The sequence below is a fragment of the Callithrix jacchus genome, chromosome 9 (assembly GCF_049354715.1).
Source record: "Callithrix jacchus isolate 240 chromosome 9, calJac240_pri, whole genome shotgun sequence".
In the NCBI taxonomy this organism is placed as follows: Eukaryota; Metazoa; Chordata; class Mammalia; order Primates; family Cebidae; genus Callithrix; species Callithrix jacchus.
Window position 1 is genome coordinate 44625836 of NC_133510.1, and position 22310 is coordinate 44648145.

A 22310-nucleotide genomic window follows, 5' to 3' on the forward strand; every position below is an offset into this window, starting at 1 on the left:
GCAATATTCATTAAAAATGGTCACATAGGCTCTCCTCGAACACCTGGAGTGACCAAGATTTTACTTCTGCAAAGGGTAGGCCTTTCTTATTTTTCACAGCTCTAATTATTAGGTCTTTTGTTTGGTTACCCTCTATGTAGACTTCCCTCACACTTCCAGCAAACAGCCTCATTTCTGTTGCTTGTTGAACTGCACAGAAATCCAGCATCCCTTCTACATGTCTGGCCTTTCTGTGCTTGAAAATGGTTAGCACATCACCTGCGTCCCCCCTCCTCTCTGTATAGTCCTATGCAATTCCTTTAGCAGTTCCTCTTATGATTCAATTTAATTTATCACTGGCTTGACTGGCACAGAGGCAAGGACAGCTACATTCGACTTCATTCTGAACCCTTTTGTAATGTAGCCTAGGTGAAAATTAGTGTTTTGGTAACAGTGACATAATATTGATTCCTACTAAACTTGAACTCAACTAAAATTCTAATTTGTTTTCTTTTACACCACATTTTCCCCCATCATGTTCTTGAGTTGGGTGTATTTGGCTCTAAGCATATATCACCTTTTATATTTTGATTTTACCATGTTGGATTTAACCTGTTATTTTCAACTTATTTATATAGTTCTGCAATTTCATAAGCCATTCACGATATTAGCCATCCCCGCTTGTTTTATGTTATCTTTGCATTTGAGAAGCATGCTCTCTCTGACTTCACCCAAGTCAATGACAAAAATACTGATTTAGTCAAGGCAAGAACAACGCAGCAAAGAGTCAGAGGCCCTTCTGTGCTTTAACATTGATCATTTATGCAGTATTCTTTGGCATAATCATGTAACTAAAATTATACCTATGAAACTCTACATTAGCCAATACATGCATTGTGGTGTGAGAAATCAAGGGTGCAGTTGCCTTTGATGCTAGGGCTGGGGAGAAACGGGGGGGGGAATTGACTGTGAAAGGGCACAAGAGAGCTTTCTAGGGTGATGGAAATGTTCAGTAACTGGTTTGCATCTGGTTCATATTGTATATGCCTTGTGAGAACTCAAACCTTTCATTTATGATCTATGCATTTGACTGTAAGTAAATTACATCTCAGTGATAAAAACAGCATGTACATTCATTTGTTACTTGTATTAAGCATTGAAGATCAGTTTTGCAAATTGAAATCTTGAGATTTGTAATATTGAAATGGCTTTGTCAGTATTTGACAGTGATGAAATCCAAAATAAGTTGCAGAACACAGCCACTATTTTATATGAATTGCTTTTTCAGTTCATCCTTTGAATAATGCTTCTTTAGTGTGTGGGATATAAAACAGTTTTCTCTAAGTAGTCCACTTGATATTCAATAAAAGATGGATAATAACATTACTACACTTTGGTTACATGCTTTTGGTTGGTTTTTGTTTTGTTCTATTTCTAAGCCCTTGGAAATTTGGAATCTGTAAGCAGTCTGTTAATGCACTGTGTTCAGTGGTGTTTTATTTAGAATGAAGAAAATTAGGTATCATATTATCTGCTTCTTCCATTAAGTATTCTTTATAAAACACTCTTCTGAAGGACATCTCCATTTAGAGGCAATATTGTGTTTTAATCATGCTGTATCATAAGACATTATGAACCATAATTATATGATCAAACCACATATTCATTAGAAAGGTGATGACCACTATAATGGGAACATAATTAAATGGAGAAGAGTCGTTTTTCAGAGGTGTAGTAAAAGCATGCACATGTCCTTTACTTTTCATTTTTAAAGTAATACCTTACAATTATATGGTACTTTTTATTCTTCATGGCTTTTTTTGCACGTAGTATATAATTTGATTCTTACAAGAAGGTCCAACCTATTTTATAGAATTTAGATTCTGTACATAGGCTGATGACATGATTTGACAAAGATCACGCTTCTGTAATCTAAATCTTTCACTTCTTTCAAAACCTCATTAAAAATTGTATATCCTCTATGGAGCTGTCCTTCACTGCCCTCACTCTAAGAGATAATTTCCCAGTTAAAAAAAAGTTCTTAAGCAATTTTGTGTGCTATCCATGCTGTACTGTTACCATCATATCTGTATTCTACTTGTTCTTAATTTTTTATGGACATATTTTATGTTTTCCTGACCATATTGTAAATTCTTCTTCTTTTCCTATGTCTTCCCACCTGAGATGTCCCTGGGTATAGAGCCAGATGAACATTAGGTACTTTACGAATATTTTCTGAACAAGGGCTTTCCATAAAATTAAATTGTGTAATATAAGCAAAATGGCACTAGTAGTATGTGGCACATCATATGTAATAAAAACTGGTTGGGTAAGATCACTTGAGAATAATGTGAGCAGATTTATTATACAATTAATAGAAAATCTACATTTGTTAGTACACAGTTTTAATTGGAATCTTTTCTTTCTGTAATTGCATTAGGGCTTTTTGAGTTCTAGTATAAAATTTTTGGAACTTTATAAAAGTCTGTTAGTGAGCCAGCATTGTGCAGGGAAACATGATTCATGTTGAGATCATTTGAGACTCTGCCACTTTCTGGCTGTGTAAAGTGGGATCCATCTCCCAATCCCCACTGTGCTTTGAGGATCAAGTAAGGTGAAAGGTGTATATGTGGCCTGTGGCCTAGCAAGGTACATACGATATGATAAGCCCCTGATAAAGTCAGATTTCAATATTTTCTCTTATCTCATTGGTATCTACTTTATTAATTCCTTTTAATAAATTTTTAAGTAACATGAAATTATGTATGCTTTTTTAAAAAAGGAGATAGTATAAAGGAAAGTAAGCAAAACCTTAACTTGATGAAAGATGAAGTGCTTTTAATGTAATGGAATCCACCTTTTAAATAATTATTAAGTCATTCTCATTTTTAATAGTTCATTTTATTATTCCATCTTTGTTATTCATGCGTTAATTTAACAAACATTTATTAAGTGAGAGTTAGGCATCAGGCACTATTCCAGATGTTAGAAAAAGGTAGAATCCCTGTCTTCATGGAGCTCATGTTCTTTTATGTCATTGGAGAGGGGGACTAAAATAAACACATAGACAAATATATGATGTGATATGAGAGAGTGTTAATGCTGTGACCGAAATTTAAAGGGGGTTCATGGACTGAGAGTGATGGAAGTTCTTTAGAGAGGGTGGCCAGAAGAGGTCTACCTAAGGAGGTGACATTGCATGACGAATCAGAAAGGAGTGAGAGAGCAAGCTGTGTAACCGTCTGGGCATCCGAACTCAAGGCAGAGGAATAGCAAATTCCCTCCAGCTTTGGCACATAGAATAAAAACCATGCATGTATGAACTACGTAGAACTATCTAGCTGTCCAGCTTTCCAAAATACTGTGAGCTAACTTGAAATTGGGAGTACTGGTTAGATAAAATTGCTTTCTCTGGCTGTTTAATCTTGATCTTCCATTTAACCCAGTTTGCTACCATATTACCTATTACTCTATGGTCATTAGCTTAATTAAGCCTTGATCTTATGCTAATGTTTTTGTTTTCTTTGCATATGGAAAAGTCCTTTTATAACCCAGACCCTCAGCCACTGAGAGGAAGCACTGCTCCAGAGAATGTTTGAAAATGAAAACTGCTCTAGTTTTAGAAAGTATAGGCATTTTCCAGCAAGGGCAGGATTATGAGGAGTTGCTGAGCTGGGGTGGGAAATAGGAAGACTTCTGGAGTCATGTCTTTATGGTTGGACATTTTTCGGTTTCAGATGAGTTATTATACAGCAAATACACTTATGCAAATCCAACTATAAACATATGTTTCAGGGAAATAAGACTAGTTTTGGATTACCCATTTTTGGCCTCTATTGTCAAAAAACATTGAGCTGACTTTAGCAGTCAAAGAACAATTGAATGGCTGTGAACAATTATTCACAAAACTCTTTGAATCAGATATGTCTGTTATCTCTTCAAATTGCTGAGAATGTTTCAGAAATGTCTGACATTCATCAGGAAAATTCAAATTATAATTTTCTTATGTGTTCATAAGAGAAAGGCATTTCTAATAAAAAGAGAGAATAAAGATAACTTTAAGTAAAATAAATACCAGCAGTCTTAAGGTAAATTTCAATCAAGATTCTCTCTTACACCAGCTATAAAGTCATACAACTGCTAGTGGTTGTTGAACCCAATAGTGTGATCCTCACAGGAAAATTATTTCTGAATAGGGCAAAATTAAGTTATGGTCAGCACAACTGTACTGTTAGGTTGCTTAATTTCTTAATGCTTTTCACTTTCCTGAAATAGGCAATAGAAACTTGGCCCACTGGAACAATCAAAGAACAAAGCAATGTATTCCCCTAGCACTCGCAGTCACCACTCTCAGTATGTCAGTATGCATATGCTATACCTGGTCTTTTAGAGTTTTCTCTTGAGGGAATTAAGGTTAGTAAAAATATCTATGTAATTATATAATGAAAGAACCTGAAAAGTTGATTAGTCATTCTTTTGAAGCAGTCCCTTCCTTTTTTTTATTTGATGATGTCTTGCTCTGTTGCCTGGGCTGGCATGCGATGGTGCAATCTCAGCTCACTGTAACGTCTGCCTCCCAGCTTCAAGCAATACTCCTGCCTCAGCCCCTATGAGTAACTGGAATTACCAGCATCTGCCGCCATGCCTGGTTAATTTTTGTATCTTTAGTAAAGACAGGGTTTCACCATATTGGTCAGGTTGGTCTCCCTCTCATGGCCTGATCCACCCACCTTGGCCTCCCAAAGTGCTGGGATTACAGCCATGAGCCACTGTGTGTGACAATTCCTTCTTTCTTCTTTTGGATTTAGCAAAGAAGACTTCCATATTTTTAAATTATATCAATACACTTTGTATACAAATACCAATTCTGGCTGCTGGTTTTATATAAAAGACACAGAAAAGCTGAATTTGTAAGCATTAAGTTGTTCAGAGAGTTTATATGATAGTAGGCTTTTTCACTGAAAACTTTCTAGTCAGTATTAACTAATTATGGTTGAGAAGTAACATTCTTCTTTTGCAATATTGAGGATTAATCACCACTGATTTATCTCAACAGTTTAGAATTAGAAGTTTTTCAGTGGAGAAGTGGATATTAGAAGCTTTGCATGGCTGTGATTTATGTAGTGTCTGAGTTCATGTTTTTCAAGCTGTAATAGTTCACAATTTTAGCACTTCTCATCACCACCAAGCAAAGCCAGAAAATATAGCATCTTTTAATTTGAGGCCACCGAGCTGGCCATACTTGGAAATGTCAAGAGAGGTTTGTGACGACCACGTGCCACAGGCATTTGAGGATGTGGTATGACTGAGTGAAGCCTCCCATTTCGTTGATGACATGTGTTACCAATTACTATGGATCTGGCTTCTGGATTTTAATTTCTTGGTGACAGGATCTATATTTGGGGAAAAGAATTGTCTGGGCTAACTTTCCATGTAATAATCATTTAGATTAAATAATTATTTTCCATGCAAATCTAAATAAGATGCAGACACTGTGGGTGCTGAGGATTTGTGTGTGAATCAGGGGTAAGAATAACAAAGGAGCCTGTTCTATATTAGTGGTGAGAAAGCATCTCTGAGGTAAATACATAGTCGAATCAAGTCTTGGATAAAGGTACTAGTTGAACATTGATGGCTCAAAACCATTGCTAACAACCAGATGTGCCTCCCTGCAGTCCATGTAGCAAGAAGGGGGAGGGATGTGGAAATACTCAATTGCTATAATTGTTTAAGAACCACAGACAATGAAGCATTCTGCCTCAAAGCTATCCAATAGAAAAGAGGGGCTGGCTCACTTCCTTTTGCCTCAATTTCGTCCAAACTTGGAAATTACCCTTATATATACATTTTATCATGTTTTTTGGCTTATGCAAGTAGCAGTGTAATAAAGGGTCTCAGACCTTCAAAATGAAAGCATTTGCCTGGAATATACCACTTTAGGAAAAATGTTACTTCTTTCCATACACTAAGATGTATTATTGGAGCACTACCCTCTTGTACTTAAATTGATTCCATGTATAGATAAGATAATGAATTTTCAAAGGCATTTCACCTTTTCATAATGTACAGGTAATAGTCGATACCAGTGGCTTAATGGTAATTGTGGTCTGGTCCATTTAGATTCTCTTGTCATCTTTTACATATTTTCTTTTTTTTTGTTTGTCTTTTGATCCTGTAGGCATTACCACGGTTTACATTCTTCTCTTAGAGCTGAGAATTTTTTTTTTAATAAAAATCTCATCCCATCTTATTTCCATTTCCCTCTCTCTTGGTTTACGCCCTGAGACACTGAGGGAAAGAAACATTCTTAGCCAGATTCTTAGTCCTTTGCTTAAGGCAGAGCTCCATGAACACCCACGAAACAAAGACCACCATTCAGAAAGGAATGGAGACAGCTATCCTTTTGAATCCTTATGGTTTCTTGTAGGAACTTAGAAGGGAAAAGCAGCAGTCAGGCTGGAGAACATAAATTGTCATAGTGTCAGGGAGGATCTTTGGATACAGCTATTTGTGGTTAGTGTAAGGAACGTGTGCATGATGCAAATTTTAACATTTTATCAGCAAATAAATAAATGAGAAGCCAAATTCAGGAAGAGAGGGAAAGAGTGTGACCCCTCATTGAAAATGATCATGTTTGTCACTAGCTTGTTTCCATAATCACCTCAAACATTATTGCTTTCTGTGAATTTTGAGTAATGGTTTTCCATTGAAATTGGATGAAGGAACGAGAAGTGTATTGGCTAATGTACACATCTTCCCCAGATGAGATTTTTTTTTCTTAAAATGAAGGTAACAATCCTCCTCACAAGCTCTTTTTATGGTTATTAAAGGAGAGCTAAAAAGTCTGTGGTTGGAGGCTTGGTTGGAGGCTTGGATTATGATGCTAGAATTCAACATCTAAATGTTTTCTTGCAATCTTTGTATCCCCACATCTAACTCACTTTATTCTGGCAACTAGTAATCTTCTTTTGCATTATTGTAAAAGGCAGGGCCTATTGGTACGATAGTTGGTAGGACATACTGTGTTACAGAAGAACCTGATTTGGATGTCAGAGCAACCAGCCTACCTTTAGTACATTATTTGAAAACATTTTCTGAGAAAGGAAGACTTCCATTTTTAAAAGCTGTAAGTTTGAAACGTGTCTGCAATATTTTAATTTTGTTTTTAAAGAAAGAGCCCAAAGAATGCTGATGCTATTCTGTCTTATCCTGAATCCTTTTCTGACCTTCTTTTCAGTGTGGTTGTGACCAACTGAATTTTACAGTTACATGTTCTCCAGGGGTTGTGTGTGTTGACTTGCAGCGTTTTCTCACGCCAGGAAACAATGTCATGAGAACCATTCATGGGGTGGGAGAGATGATGACCCAGATGGTACTCAGTAGAGGCTCGATATTCCCCATGAGCATGCCGGATGTGCCAGCCAGCATCCACCCGAGCAAGCAAGGGAGCCCTGCTGAGCATGAGGATGTGACTGTGATGGACACCAAGCTGAAGATCATTGAGATTTTACAGGTGTGTTGCCTAACGGAAGCTAGGTGACAAAGATGTCATTTTGCTTATTGGGTTTAACTTCTTACACATTTTGTTCCAAATCACCATGTAAGTATTCTGAAATGCTATCAATATAATTTTATTTTTTTTAAGTTAATGACAAACCTGGTAAGAAATCTCACACAGACAGTATTTGACATAGGAATCATATTTTTCCATTCCATTAAATATACTAATATCTAACAATTGTGGAGTGCTTTGAGGTTAATAAAGTGCTTTCATGTGTATTTAAAAAGAAATTTAGTATTGACCCTGATTGAATTTTACCTTCATTTGAGAAGGATTTTAGAGCAAAAAGTTATTTGATTAATTTCCAGCTCTTTTCCTATTTTTAATTGAATTGAACATATGATTCCATAAGTCCAGATTTATTATCTTAGTAAGAAACACAAATAAAATTTTATTTATTATTAACAAAAATTATTCATTGGCTTTGGCATTTTACATGTGACAATCTCTCTGTGTTTTTGTTTCTAAAGGACAAGGAATAACTAGAAAAAAATAACCTAGTCTATTGCCTAATTTTAAGAATTTAAAGGAGATAAATTATTATTTCATGCCCAGATAAATTATTATTTCATGCCCATTGGTTTAGTGAATAAGCCTCTCATTACTGTAGCTATGAATTCTTAGCAGTTTTTAAGTTTGGAAAATGCTTTTATGATACCTTAATTATAGCATTTATTCCAGATTTGGAGAATAGAGAACCTATTAGGAATCTGGGTACAGTTTACTGTGTCTTTCATCATGATTTCATATAAACTGAGCTACCAGAAGTGGGTTAGGAGTCCTGGAAGGGTCTGTACATTGTTCATTTACAGTAATTAGATTTATAATCGTAAAAAGTTTCACAGTTCCTCTAGGAATTCCAAAGGCTGAATCCTGAGAAATATTGGCAGGCCTCCCAAAGCTGTGTTCATGACCCTGAAAAGTCACTTAAAGTTTTCCCGTTCTCAAACTGAGAAAGGTAATGATCACCTGTCCCGTGGACCTAGTGAGCCCCAGCTTAACATCACCTGACTCATGGAACAAACTCTATAATATGTGACCTCATTTTAGCCTATAGTTACAGAAAAGAAACAGAAAAATAATCAACAATAGCTAAAAAAATGATGAGATGGAGCTTCTACAGCTCAGCAGTCCAGGGCTGATTCATTTCTGCAGCATCTTCTTGAACCTCTGTTCACTCTGATTTTCTGTCCCTGTGTCTGGGACGGCTTCACTGTGCCCATGTGCCTGAGTACTGCTTCTGGATGTATCTTTCTTAGAATGGCTCTTCAATAATTTCTTTGCAGCCACACTCCTTGGTGCTACAAGGACTTCACGGTCCCATGCCTTGTGCCAGCTCTTTTCTTCTCCTTGGTCTTCTTTTTTCCCCGTCACTTTGTATATCTCTCTTAGTCTCTCTCTTTTCATTTTTCTCTCTTCTCCCTCTCCCTCTCTCTGGCCCTTTCTTAACTCTTTCTCTGCTTTCTTTTTTTATCCTTCCCTTTCCTCTTTTCTTCTAGTTTCCACTTGTTTTTCCTTATTAGGTGTATTAGGAAATGAAAGTTTTAATTTTGATTGTATTTATGGAATACAATTCTGTGTGTAATCATCTTCAACTGGAAGTTAGTGTTTCATTTGTTTATGATTTATCCTTTACTTTTAAAAATGGGATTTTAAACACCCTTCCCCGTGAAGCACCTGCAGTTCAGCTCTGCCCCCTGCCTTCTACTCATGGCTACCAAATTCCATGCCCTTTCTCAGTCCTCTTCCCATGGTCTGTCTCCTGCTCTGCAAATCCCTTTGCTACTTAGAATCAGTTCAACCAATTCATTTTACAGCCCTCACCACACGCTAATAAGAGTCTCTGGTGAGGAGGGGAAGATGGTGCTGTAGGACCAACTCAGGATTGCAGCTCCCAGTGAAATCACAGAGGGTGAGTGCATGCCACATTTCCATACAGATCTTTATTGCCCACAGACCAGGTGTAGGAGTTCCACGGGCCACCAGCATGGCAGTTTGGGCTGGCATGGCTGTTTCGGCCAGGGCTGCAGTGCAGCAGCACTCCGTAAAAAATACACTGGTTTGGCTGCCCTGTTAAACTGGCAATTGGAGATTTTGGAAGGCAGATTAGCACATTCATCTGATTACATGGGACTTAAACAGAAAGCCAGGCCAGGAGATTGCTGGGCAGCAATGTGGTTTGAGCTGGCACAGTGGGTCGCTGCATGGGAAATCACACAGATCCCGGCACCCTTGCAGCAGGTGACTGGAACACCTGGGAGAGAGTCAACCGTTCAACTTAAAAAAAAAGCGCTCTGAGGCAGGGAGCCAGGTGATCAAGCTCAGCAGGTCCCATTCCCACAAAAACAAACAAAACAGCAATTGGAAACGCTCCGGGTTGAGAGCTTCATGGCAAGCACAGCTGAACTCAGAGCAGTGCAGCTTGGTGGGGGAGGGCCGTCTGCCGCTACCGAGGCTACGGAGGTACTCTGCCATTGCTGAGGCAGCCTGCCATTGCCCAGGCAACCTGCCATACAGAGAGAATCCGCCACTACAGAGGCGGGCCACAATCGCCACTGCAGTTCTAACCACACCCATATAAACAGGACTACAGGGAAATACGGCAGCAGGGTGGAGCCCATGGCAACAGGGCGTAGCCCATGGCAGCTCAGCATAGCCACTACAGGCAAGCAGTGACTAGACTGCCTCCTTGCTGGGCAGGAAAGTGCAACGGATACTAATAAATAAAGCCCTAACTACCTGGGACAGAGCACCTGAGGGAAAAAAACAGGCTTTATGAGTTCTGCTGCAGCAGACTTAAATGTACCTGCCTAGCAGCCCTGAATGAACAACAGAGCTCACAGCTCAGCACTAGAGCTCCTATAAAGTACAGACTGTCTCCTCAAGCAGCCCCCTGACCCCTGTATATCCAAAGAGTCACCTCACAAAGGACTGATCAGACTGACATTTGATGGGCATCATTCTGGGACAAAGATAGCAGAAGAAGAATCTGGTAGCAACCCTCACAATTCCGCAGCTGCTGCAAGAGTTCCCCAGGCAAGCAGGACCTGGAGTGGACCTCAGCAGTCCTACAGCAGTGGAGCCAGACTGTTAGAAGGAAAACTAAGAAACAGAAATACTTCATCATCAACAATCTGGACGTCCACTCAGAGACCCAATCAGAAAATCAGCAACTACTCAGATGACAGGTGGATAAATCCACAAAGATGGGAAGAAACCAGCGCAAAAAGGAGGAAAACACCCCAAACCAGAACACCTCGCCTCCTACAGAGGACCATAACTCCTCACCAGCAAGGGAACAAAGCTGGATGGAGAATGAGAGTGACGAAATGACAGAATCAGACTTCAGAAGGCGGGTAATGAGAAACTTCCGTGAGCTAAAAGAACATGTTCTAAATGAATGCAAAGAAACTAAGAACCTTGAAAAAAGATTTGAGGAAATGATAATAAGAATGGACAACTTAGAGAGGAATATAAGTGAATTGAAGGAGCTGAAAAACACAACATGAGAACTTCAAGAAGCATGCACAAGTTTCAACAGCCGAATTGACCAAGCAGAAGAAAGGATATCAGAAATCGAAGATCAACTTAATGAAATAAAAAGAGAAGCCAATATTAGAGAAAAAAGTGCAAAAAGGAATGAACAAAGTCTCCAAGAAATGTGGGACTATGTGAAGAGACCTAATCTACATTTGATAGGTGTACCTGAATGTGACGAAGAGAATGAATCCAAGCTGGAAAATACTCTTCAGGATATTATCCAGGAAAGTTTTCCCAACCTAGCAAGGCAGGCTAATATTCAAGTCCAGGAAATACAGAGAACACCACAAAGTATTCTGCAAGAAGAGCAACCCTAAGGCACATAATCGTCAGATTCAACAGGGTTGAAATGAAGGAGAAAATGCTAAGGGCAGCCAGAGAGAAAGGTTGCATCACCCACAAAGGGAAGCCATCAGACTCACAGCAGATCTCTCGGCAGAAACTCTACAAGCCAGAAGAGAGTGGGGGCCAAAATTTAACATCTGTAAAGAAAAGAACTTTCAACCCAGAATTTCATATCCAGCCAAACTGAGCTTCAGAAGTGAAGGAAAAATAAAATTCTTTGCAAACAAGCAAGCACTCAGAGCTTTTGTCATCACCAGGCCTGCTTTACAAAAGCTCCTGAAAGAGGCACTACACATAGAAGGGAACAGCCAGTATTACCCATTCCAAAAACATACCAAATGCTAAAGAGCATCAGCAAAATGAAGAATCTGCATCAACTAACGGGCAAAACAGCCAGCTAGCATCAAAATGGCAGTATCAAATTCACACATAACAATATTAACCCTAAATGTAAATGGGCTAAATGCACCAATCAAAAGACACAGACTGGCAAACTGAATAAAAAGCCAAAACCCATCGGTGTGCTGTATCCAGGAAACCCATCTCACATGCAAGGATACACAAAGGCTCAAAATAAAGGGATGGAGGAAGATTTACCAAGCAAATGGAGAGCCAAAAAAAAAGCAGAAGTTGCAATTCTCATCTCTGATAAAATAGACTTTAAAGCAACAAAGATCAAAAGAGACAAAGAAGGACATTACATAATGGTAAAAGGATCAATACAACAAGAAGAGCTAACGATCCTAAATATATATGGACCCAATACTGGAGGACCCAGATATATAAGGCAAGTTCTTAACGACTTACAAAAGGACTTAGACTCCCACACAATAATAGTGGGAGACTTTAACACTCCACTGTCAATATTAGATCAACCAGACAGAAAATTAACAAGCATATCCAGGACTTGAACTGAGACCTGGAACAAGCAAACCTGATAGACATCTACAGAACTCTCCACCCCAAATCCACAGAATATACATTCTTCTCAGCACCACATCACACCTACTCTAAAATTGACCTCATAATTGGAAGTAAAGCACTCCTCAGCAAATGCAAAACAAATGAAATCATAACAAACAGTCTCTCAGACCATAGTGCAATCAAGTTAGAACACAGAATTCAGAAACTAACTCAGAACCGCACAGCTTCATGGAAACTGAACAACTGGCTCTTGAATGTTGATTGGATAAACAATGAAATGAAGGCAGAAATAAATAAGTTCTTCAAAACCAGCGAGAATGAAGACACAGCATACCAGAATCCCTGGGACACATTTAAAGCAGTGTCTAGAGGAAAGTATATAGCAGTAAATGCCCACATAAGAAGAGTGGAGAGATCCAAAATTGACACCCTATCGTCAAAATTGAAAGAGCTAGAGGAGCAAGATAAAAATAACTCAAAATCTAGCAGAAGACAAGAAATAACTAAGATCAGAGCAGAACTGAAGGAGATAGAGACACGAAAAAGCCTTCAAAAAATCAATAAATCCAAGAGATAGTTTTTTGAAAAGTTCAACAAAATAGACAAACCACTAGCCAGAATACTAAAGAAGAAAAGACAGAATAACCAAATAGATGCAATAAAAAAATGATAAAAGGGAAATCACCACAGATTCCACAGAAATTCAAACCATCATCAGAGAATATTACAAACAACTCTATGCACATAAACTAGTAAACCTGGAAGAAACAGATAAATTCCTGGACACTTGCGTCCTCCCAAGCCTAAACCAGGAGGAAGCCGAAACTATGAATAGACCAATAACAAGGTCTGAAGTTGAGTCAGCCATTAAGATCCTACCACACCAAAAAAGCCCAGGTCCCGATGGGTTCACAGCCGAATTCTACCAGACACACAAAGAGGAGCTGGTACCATTCCTTCTGAAACTATTCCAAATAATCCCAAAAGAGGGAATTCTTCCCAAATCATTTTATGAGACAAACATCATCCTGATACCAAAACCCAGCAGAGACTCAATAAGAAAAGAAAACTTCAGGCCAATATCCATGATGAACATAGATGCAAAAATCTTCAATAAAGTACTTGCAAGCCTATTGCAACAGCACATCAAAAGCTTATCGATCATGATTAAGTAGGATTCATCCCGGGGATGCAAGGCTGGTTCAACATATGCAAGTCTATAAACGTAATTCACCACATAAACAGAACCAAAACCAGAAACCACATGATTATCTCAATTGACGCAGAGAAGGCCTTTGACAAAATTCAACAGCACTTTATGCTAAAAACCCTCAATAAACTCGGTATTGATGGAACGTATCTTAAAATAATAAAAGCTATATACGACAAACCAACAGCCAATATTGTACTGAAAGGGCAATAAGTGGAAGCATTCCCGTTGAAATATGGCACTAGACAAGGATGCCCTCTCTCACCACTCCTATTCAGTATAGTACTGGAAGTTCTAGCCAGAGCAGTCAGGCAAGAAATAGAAATAAAGGGTATTCATATAGGAAAGGAGGAAGCCAAATTGTCTCTATTTGCAGATGACGTGATAGTATATCTAGAAGACCCCATCGACTCAGTCCAAAAGCTCCTGAAACTGATAAGCAACTTCAGCAAAATCTCAGGATATGAAATCAATGTGCAAAAATCACAAGCATTCGTCTACACCAATAACAGACTTAAAGAGAGCCAAATCAAGAATGAACTGCCATTCACAATTGCTACAAAGAGAATAAAATACCTAGGAATACAACTTACAAGGAACATAAGGGATCTCTTCAAGGAAAACTACAAACGACTGCTCAACGAAATAAGAGAGGACACAAACAGATGGAGAAACATCCCATGTTCATGGTTAGGAAGAATCAATATCTTGAAAATGGCCATACTGCCCAAAGTAATTTACAGGCTCAACGCTATCCCCTTCAAGCTACCATCGACTTTCTTCACAGAACTGGAAAAAAACACCTTGAACTTCATATGGAACCAAAAGAGAGCCTGCATAGCCAAGTCATTTCTAAGCAAAAAGAACACAGTGGGAGGCATCACACTACCTGACTTCAAACTCTGCTACCAGGCTATGGTAATCAAAACAGCATGGTACTGGTACCAAAACAGAGATATAGACCAATGGAACAAAACAGAGGCATCAGAGGCAACACAACCTATCTACAACCATACAATCTTTGATAAACCTGACAAATCAAGCAATGGGGAAAGGACTCCCTGTTTAATAAATGGTGTTGGGAAAACTGGCTAGCCATGTGCAGAAAGCAGAAACTGGACCCCTTCCTGACACCTTACACTAAAATTAACTCCAGATGGATTAAAGGCTTAAACATAAGACCTGGCACCATAAAAACCCTAGAAGAAAATCTAGGCAAAACCATCCAGGACATAGGAGTAGGCAAGGACTTCATGACCAAAACACCAAAAGCATTGGCAACAAAAGCCAAAATAGACAAATGGAACCTAATCAAACTCCACAGCTTCTGCATGGCAAAAGAAACAGTCTCTAGAGTGAATTGGCAACCAACAGAATGGGAAAAAATTTTTGCAGTTTACCCATCTGAGAAAGGGCTGATATCCAGAATCTACAAAGAACTCAAACAGATTTACAAGAAAAAAAAAAAAACCCATTCAAAAATGGGCAAAGGATATGAACAGACACTTTACAAAAGAAGACATCCATGAGGCCAACGAACATATGAAAAAGTGCTCATCATCACTGGTCATTAGAGAGATGCAAATCAAAACCACATTGAGATACCATCTCATGACAGTTTGAATGGCAATGATTAAAAAATCTGGAGACAACCGATGCTGGAGAGGTTGTGGAGAAATAGGAACACTTTTACACTGTTGGTGGGAGTGTAAATTAGTTCAACCATTGTCGAAGACAGTGTGGTGATTTCTGAAGGACCTAGAACTAGAAATTCCATTTGACCCAGTAATCCCATTACTGGGTATATATCCAAAGGAGTATAAATCGTTCTACTATAAGGACACATGCACACGAATGTTCATTGCAGCACTGTTTGCAATAGCAAAGACCTGGAACCAACTCAAATGCCCATTGATGATAGACTGGACTGGGAAGATGTGGCAGATATACACCATGGAATATTATGCAGCAATAAAAAATGCTGAGTTCGTATCCTTTGTAGGGACATGGATGAACCTGGAGAACATCATTCTCAGCAAATGGACACAAGAACAGAAAATGAAATACCGCATATTCTCACTCATAGGCGGATGATGAACAATGAGAACACATGGACACAGGGAAGGGAGCACTACGCGCTGGGGTCTATTGGGGGGAATAGGGGAGGGCCATTGGGGGGGAGAGCTGGGGAGGGATAGCATGGGGAGAAATGCCAAATGTGGGTGAAGGGGAGGAAGGCAGCGAAACACACTGCCACGTGTGTACCTATGAAACTATCTTGCATGTTCTGCACGTGTACCCCAAAACCTAAAATGCAATAAAAAAAATCTCTGGTGTATGTTTTTTCCTCTAGCCTATAAGTTCTCTAAGGCAGGCTTTAGATCCTCAGCCCCTTTTTATGCCCTTGGTGCCTTCCTCAATACTTGGTTTAACGCATGTCAGGTGAATTAACCAGCTTAGTACACCTGACATGGAGGATGTTTCCATAGAAAGCTTAAAAGTCTAGCAAAGCAGAGAGAGAGAGAGAGTGACTGAGACAGACAAAGGACAGACAAAGGGAAGGAGGGAGGAAAGGAGGGAGATTGATTCAGATTATGACTGGGGAACCAGTGAACAATGCATTAAAAAAGAATTCAAACTGGAACTTGTAGGATTTTTTTATTTGAGACAGGATCTTGCTGTATCATTCAGACAGGAATACAGTAGCACAGTCTTGGCTCACTGCAGCCTTGACCTCCTGGGTTCAAATGTTCTCCCACCTAAGCCTCCATAGTAGCTGGGATTACAGGCACACACCACCATGTCTGGCTAATTTATTGCATTTTTGTAGAGATGGGGCTTCGCCATGTTGCCCAGGCTGGTCTTGAACTCCTGGGGTCAGGCAATCCTCCTTCTCAGCCTCTCAGAGTGCTGGGATTATGGGTGTGAGCCACTGTGCCCTGAGAGAGGATATTTTAAAATATGATTATTATGAAGTGGAGGAGAATATTCAAAGTAAAGTGGGCACTGTGAGTACCTGTGGGGTGGCAAGAGTGGAAGTGCAGGCACTCCAGTGCTGTCAGAACCAGGAAATCTGAGAGAGAGGATGAGAGAAGGAGCTTAGGAGGAGGGAGGGATGGGACACAGCTGGTGTAGATAGAGATAAAGTTGGAAGATACCATGAAATGACAATCTTCCTAAAACTTGGGTGACCACATTGTTTACTGTCCAAATGTGACACTTTTTACAAGGCAGGGGCGCCATTAATAATTATGCTGAAACAAAAAGTTAAACGGGGCCTATCTCAGGCAGACGGGGCAGATGGGACCCATGTAAAATCCCCTCCTATGATCTGCAGCACATCCCAGCTTTTCCTTCTCCGTTTTCTGTTGTATTTAGACCATGTGATTTAGCTCTGAATAGTTTCCTAATTATGCTAACAATGCTATATTTTGTTTCCCAACTTGACTATTGGCCTTTTGAGGGCAGTAGGCTTCACGTGTTTGCATTTGCTGTGGCACCTAGCAGAGTGTGAGGCCTTGCTAGATAATTAGTTTCTGTCCGAGCGTCTGTGAATACGAACAATGACAGCAACCCAAACCCAGGGAAACACAAACACCAGTGAGGAAAACCCTTGGTGTATAGATGCTATTATTTCAACTGTCATTTAGAGCCTGGCTTCAGGACTGATCATGGTATAGTCAGAGTCATACTGTTGTAGCTGAATTCTCACCCTACAGTGTAAGAAGGAGGGTCACACCTCCAACAGTCTCCACCAAGAGGCAATGGCACTCTGCAAAGTGTTCAGTGAAATGACATCATCATTACCTCTTCATCCAGACCCCCACAATGCCTCTATCTGGAATATTCAGAGAGCAATCATAGGGAGTCACATGTTCTTTCCAAAAATTGCTTTGAGGTTTCACTAACAGCCAGTGGAAATGTATTCCTTTGCTTAGTCTTAAGGCTGACAAATATGAGGCAACTAGTGTTAAAAGTTTCTAACTAGCTCCTTCGAAAGGTTGATACTTCCGCTCTTGATGTGTCATGAATTGCATTTTTAAATACTGTGCTAATGAAAGAAACATATGGTGTTCTTAATGTTTCTTATAGTTCATCCTGAGTGTCAGACTGGATTATAGGATCTCATATATGCTGTCAATATATAAGAAGGAGTTTGGAGAGGACAGCGACAATGCGGAGACATCTGCCAATGGATCTCCAGATACTTTATTACCATCAGGTATCTCTTTGTGAAAATATTTACTGTTTGTATTTTGCTTTTCTGAGAACTTGAAAGTATGTATCATGTTTTAAAACATAATCATATTTTGTCTGTCTGTGCTTTTATTTTTTAACTGTACTTTAAATTCTGGGGTACATGTGCAGAACGTGCAGGTTTGTTACATAGGTATATATGTGCCATGGTGACTTGCTGCATCCATCAACCTGTCATCTACATTAGGTATTTATCCTAATGCTATCCCTCCCCTGGTCCCCTACCCTCCAATATGCCCCAGTGTGTGATGCTCCCCTCCCTGTGTCCATGTGTTCTTACTGTTCAGCTTCCACTTATGAGTGAGAATATGTGTTGTTTGGTTTTTTGTTCCTGTATTAGTTTGCTGAGAATGATGGTTTCCAGCTTCACCATATTTTAATGAGATAAAAATGTAGATATAATCTCCGCTAATGACATCAAATAACTAGACAGATTATGAAATAACTCACCTAGAATGGTGGGGAGGGTGTTTGCTGTTGTTTGTTGCTGACTCCTATGAATGCCTTTCCCTTTGTAATTTTCAAGGCTCTATAAGATAGACATACTGTTTATTGTGCCATTTTACAGAAGAGAAAATCAAGGTCAGAAAGGTTAAGTTACTTACTACAGGTCCTGAAAGTAGTGGAATAAGGATTCCCTTGGAGGTCTCTCCAGCTTCAGAATCCAAATTTTTCAGCATCATGATATTTTGGTGAAAATCCAAGAGAATTTTTTTCTTCCTGGATCAAAGAGCAGTGTGAAATGTAGTCATCAGAAGGATAGGTGTTTTGAAGAGAGGCCATTGCCTGATTCAATAATAAAGACATGGCATTCCCTAAAGACCTGAATGTGCTTATTGGTCTCATTTGTGTTTGTGGATTTTTTTTTTTTAAATTTACTTTGTATTGTTATAAACTGGAACTGTATTTCAATTCACATTTAAAAAGTGTAAAAATGAAGCTACTTTGTCTCTGAGCATTGGAGCATAACAACAAAAGAGCACAAATATGATTTAAAAATTTTGTGACTATTGAAAAGACTTTAGAAAAACTCAGAAGTATTAAATTACCATTTTTTTTAGGACAGGTCAGACCAAGTCATTGTAGGCTGAAAAGTATGTCTTATTGAAGATTTAGCCAGCTAATGGAATTCTTTTTCTGAGGATAGGATTTGTACACAGATGTGAAACTTCCTTCTAACTGCCACCACTGTGACATTAGGAACTGTCTCCTCTTCTTTGTCCGTCAGTCAGTCAGGAATGATTCAGTGGTTATAAGCATGTAGTTAAAACTGATAATAGACCAACTGTCCTGCTGTCTGAATCTTCAGTCTCATCAAAAGGCAGCATGCCTCTGCAGAAGGACTTGAATTTGCCTAAGCAAGACTTCTCTTTTGGCATGTTTGCAATGGTGTTGTTTTTCTACTTCTCAGAAGTGTAGAACCCCAAAGGGCTATTTCCAGGAATGATATGGCAGAACCAGAAAGTCTTGCTGGCAGTTGCATTGACAGTAGCATAAAAATTATTGACTCCCAGAGGCCAGGCTTCTAGAAACATGAACTTTAAGTGTCAGTAAAGTACCAGAGGGAAAGTCTAGGGGTACCCCAGAAAACTTTCTAATTTACCTGATCTCTTCCATTTTTTATATCAGTAAGGGATACCTTTCTGTGGAGAATGGTTTTTCCATTTTTATATCTTACTCTGTTTCTTTTCAAGCTTTGGAATGAGAAGTAAGTGGTGTATTTTATTCTTTGAACATGTTACCTTGACCAGGTATGGTGGCTCACACCTATAAAACCAGCACTTTGGAAGGCTGAGATGGGAGGCAGATAGGTTGAGCCCAGGAGTTTGAGATGAGCCTGGGCAACATGGTGAAACCTGGTCTCTACAAAAAAAAGTACAAAAAAATTAGCCAGTTGTAGAGGTGCATGTCTGTGGTCCCAGCTACTCAGGAGGCTGAGGCAGGAGGATTGCTTGAACCTAGAAGGTTGAGGCTGCAGTGAGGTGAAGTTGTATCATTTCACCCTAGCCTGGGCAACAGAGAGAAGCCCTGCTTCAATAACCAACAAACAAACCAAAAATCCTCATGTTATCTTTGTAAAGATATCTTCAAAATGCTAGTGGTGTGGGACAGTAAGGAATCATGATTGGTTCACATAGAAAAAAAAAATGCCCTTTCCCACAAGAAAAAAGGATGGAATTTTAGTAGTAGTAAGCTTAGGTAAAAAGACCATGTTGTTTGGAAATAACTGCATAATAACAAGGCTCATTATATATATACTTTGATTATTTAAAGAATTATCCTCCCAACGTTATCACTCATTTAAATTATGTGTAAGTATGTGCATATATGTATATATTATCTATATATATACACACACATACTTCTCTAGACAAGAGGCACCTTTGTAAATGGTGCTTTCTGGTCATTTAGACATTTTGGACTACAGCAATACATGAGTTTAAAACATAGTTTACATTAAAAAATTACATTGATGTCTTAGTGGAACTTATGTTTTTTTCAAACTGCTAATTGACTTAAATTTTTTAAAATTTTTGTTGGATACATAGTAGATGTATATAGTTGTGGGATATGTGAAATATTTTGATAAAGGTATATAATATATAATAATCATATCAGGATGAATGAGGTATTCATTACCTCAAGCATTTATCTTTCGTGTTATAAATGATTCAATTATAGTCTTTTGGTTATTAAAAAATATACAACAAATTATTATTGACTATAGTCACTCTGTGTACTAGATCTTATTCATTCTATTGAACTATAGTTTTGTAACCATTGACCATCCCCACTCTGCCCACCCCACTACCTTTCCCAACCTCTATTATTCTACTCTCTATATTCGTGAGTTCAATTGTATTAATTTTTAGCTCCCAGAAATGAGTGAGAACATGAGAAGTTTGTCTTTCTGTGCCTGGCTAATTTTGTTTAACATAATGACCTTCAGTTCTACCCATGTGAGATGACAGGATCTCATTCTTTTTTTTTTTTTTTTTTTAATGGCTGAATGGTACTCCATTGTTTCTGTGTACCACACTTCTTTATCAACTTGTCTGTTGATGGACACTTAGGTTGATTCCAAATCTTAGCTGTTGTAAATAGTGCCACAGTAAACATGGGAATGCAGCTATCTCTTTGATAAACGAATTTCCTTTCTTTTGCATATAAACCCAGAAGTGAAATTACTGAATCATATGGTAGCTCAATTTTTAGTTTTTTTTTTTTTTTTTGAGAAACGTCCAAACTCTTCTTCATAGCAGTCATACCAATTTACATTCCCACCAACAATGTACAAGGGTTCCCTTGTCTCCATATTCTCACGAGCATTTATTATTGCCTGTCCGTTGGATAAAAGCCATTTTAACTGGGGTGAGATGATATCTCATTGTAATTTTGATTTGCATTTCTCTGATGATCAGTGATGTTGAGCACCTTTTTGTATACCTGTTTGCCATTTGTATGTCTTCTTTTGAGAAATGTCTATTCAGATCTTTTGCTTATTTTGAAATCAGATTAGTAGTGTTAACAGATTTTTGGTAGAATAAAGAGATTAAGACAAAAGTATTTTTATGTTAATTGATATCAATATGAATATTATGGCTCCTAACTAAAACAGAATAAAGAAGAGATTTTACCATTTATCTTTGCAGCTATTGTTCCTGATATAGATGAAATTGCAGCTCAGGCAGAAACTATGTTTGCGGGAAGGTATAGTAACATTTATATATCTTCATCTTACTTGTGAATAAGATTTTACTTAGAATTTTATTGATACTTTGATATTGTTCCCTCCTTATATCTATTTATTTTTAGACCCTCTATTGTTGCTGACATAATTTCTGCCAGAAATGAAGCTGCTAATTTACTCTAGAGGAGAAAGCATAGCTTTTCTTTAGGTCAGTTAAAAAAAAGGACAAGAGAGATGAGATCAGTGTATTGAACTTTTCTCTGAATTCTTTGCTTTTCTTTCCTCAAATAATGACAGCCCAAGAATGCCCTTTAACTCCCCTGGTATAAATATCACTGCATCTCATAAAACATTGCTTTCCTGAATCTTAGATATTTGAGGCAAGAAAGTAAATTCTTTAATGCTATCATTAACTTTGTATGTGAGAAATAAAGCTATTTTCTGCCTATCGAAAATATCCATGATTAAATAAAACAAGACACAGTTGACATGATTAGCCTCCTTTGCCACCAGGAATCCTTTCATTTGTTGTTTTAATATTGGTTCTTTCTTCTTCAGAAATGAAATTAATAGCGATCAAAAAGAAAAAGTAAAATGTTTAAGCTATAAATTATTAAGCTTCTAGTGTTCGTTTTTATTACAGACTTGACATGAGAACTTAAAAACAGTCTATACAGTAGTCTTCCCTTATCTGTTGGGGATTTCAAAGACCCCCAATGGATACCTGAAACCACAGCTAGCACCAAAGCCTATATACACTATGTTTTTTCCTGTATATATGTACCTGTGATAAAATTTAATAT

The 22310-nt window shown here is 38.4% G+C and overlaps 1 protein-coding gene across 8 annotated transcripts in view; it reads left to right on the forward strand.

Moving 5' to 3' along the window:
* The window catches only part of ITPR2 (inositol 1,4,5-trisphosphate receptor type 2), a 529604-nt gene that overhangs the window by 200353 nt on the left and 306941 nt on the right, over positions 1-22310 (forward strand). For all 8 annotated transcript variants that reach the window (XR_013522736.1, XM_054238248.2, XM_078339073.1 and 5 more), the window contains 3 exons: positions 7299-7492; positions 17652-17781; positions 21470-21527. Coding sequence is in view for 7 of the 8 variants with exons in the window: in XM_054238248.2 (XP_054094223.1) it covers positions 7299-7492; positions 17652-17781; positions 21470-21527 (382 nt within the window). In the remaining variant the exon portion in view is untranslated. The remainder of the gene's footprint in view (positions 1-7298; positions 7493-17651; positions 17782-21469; positions 21528-22310) is intronic.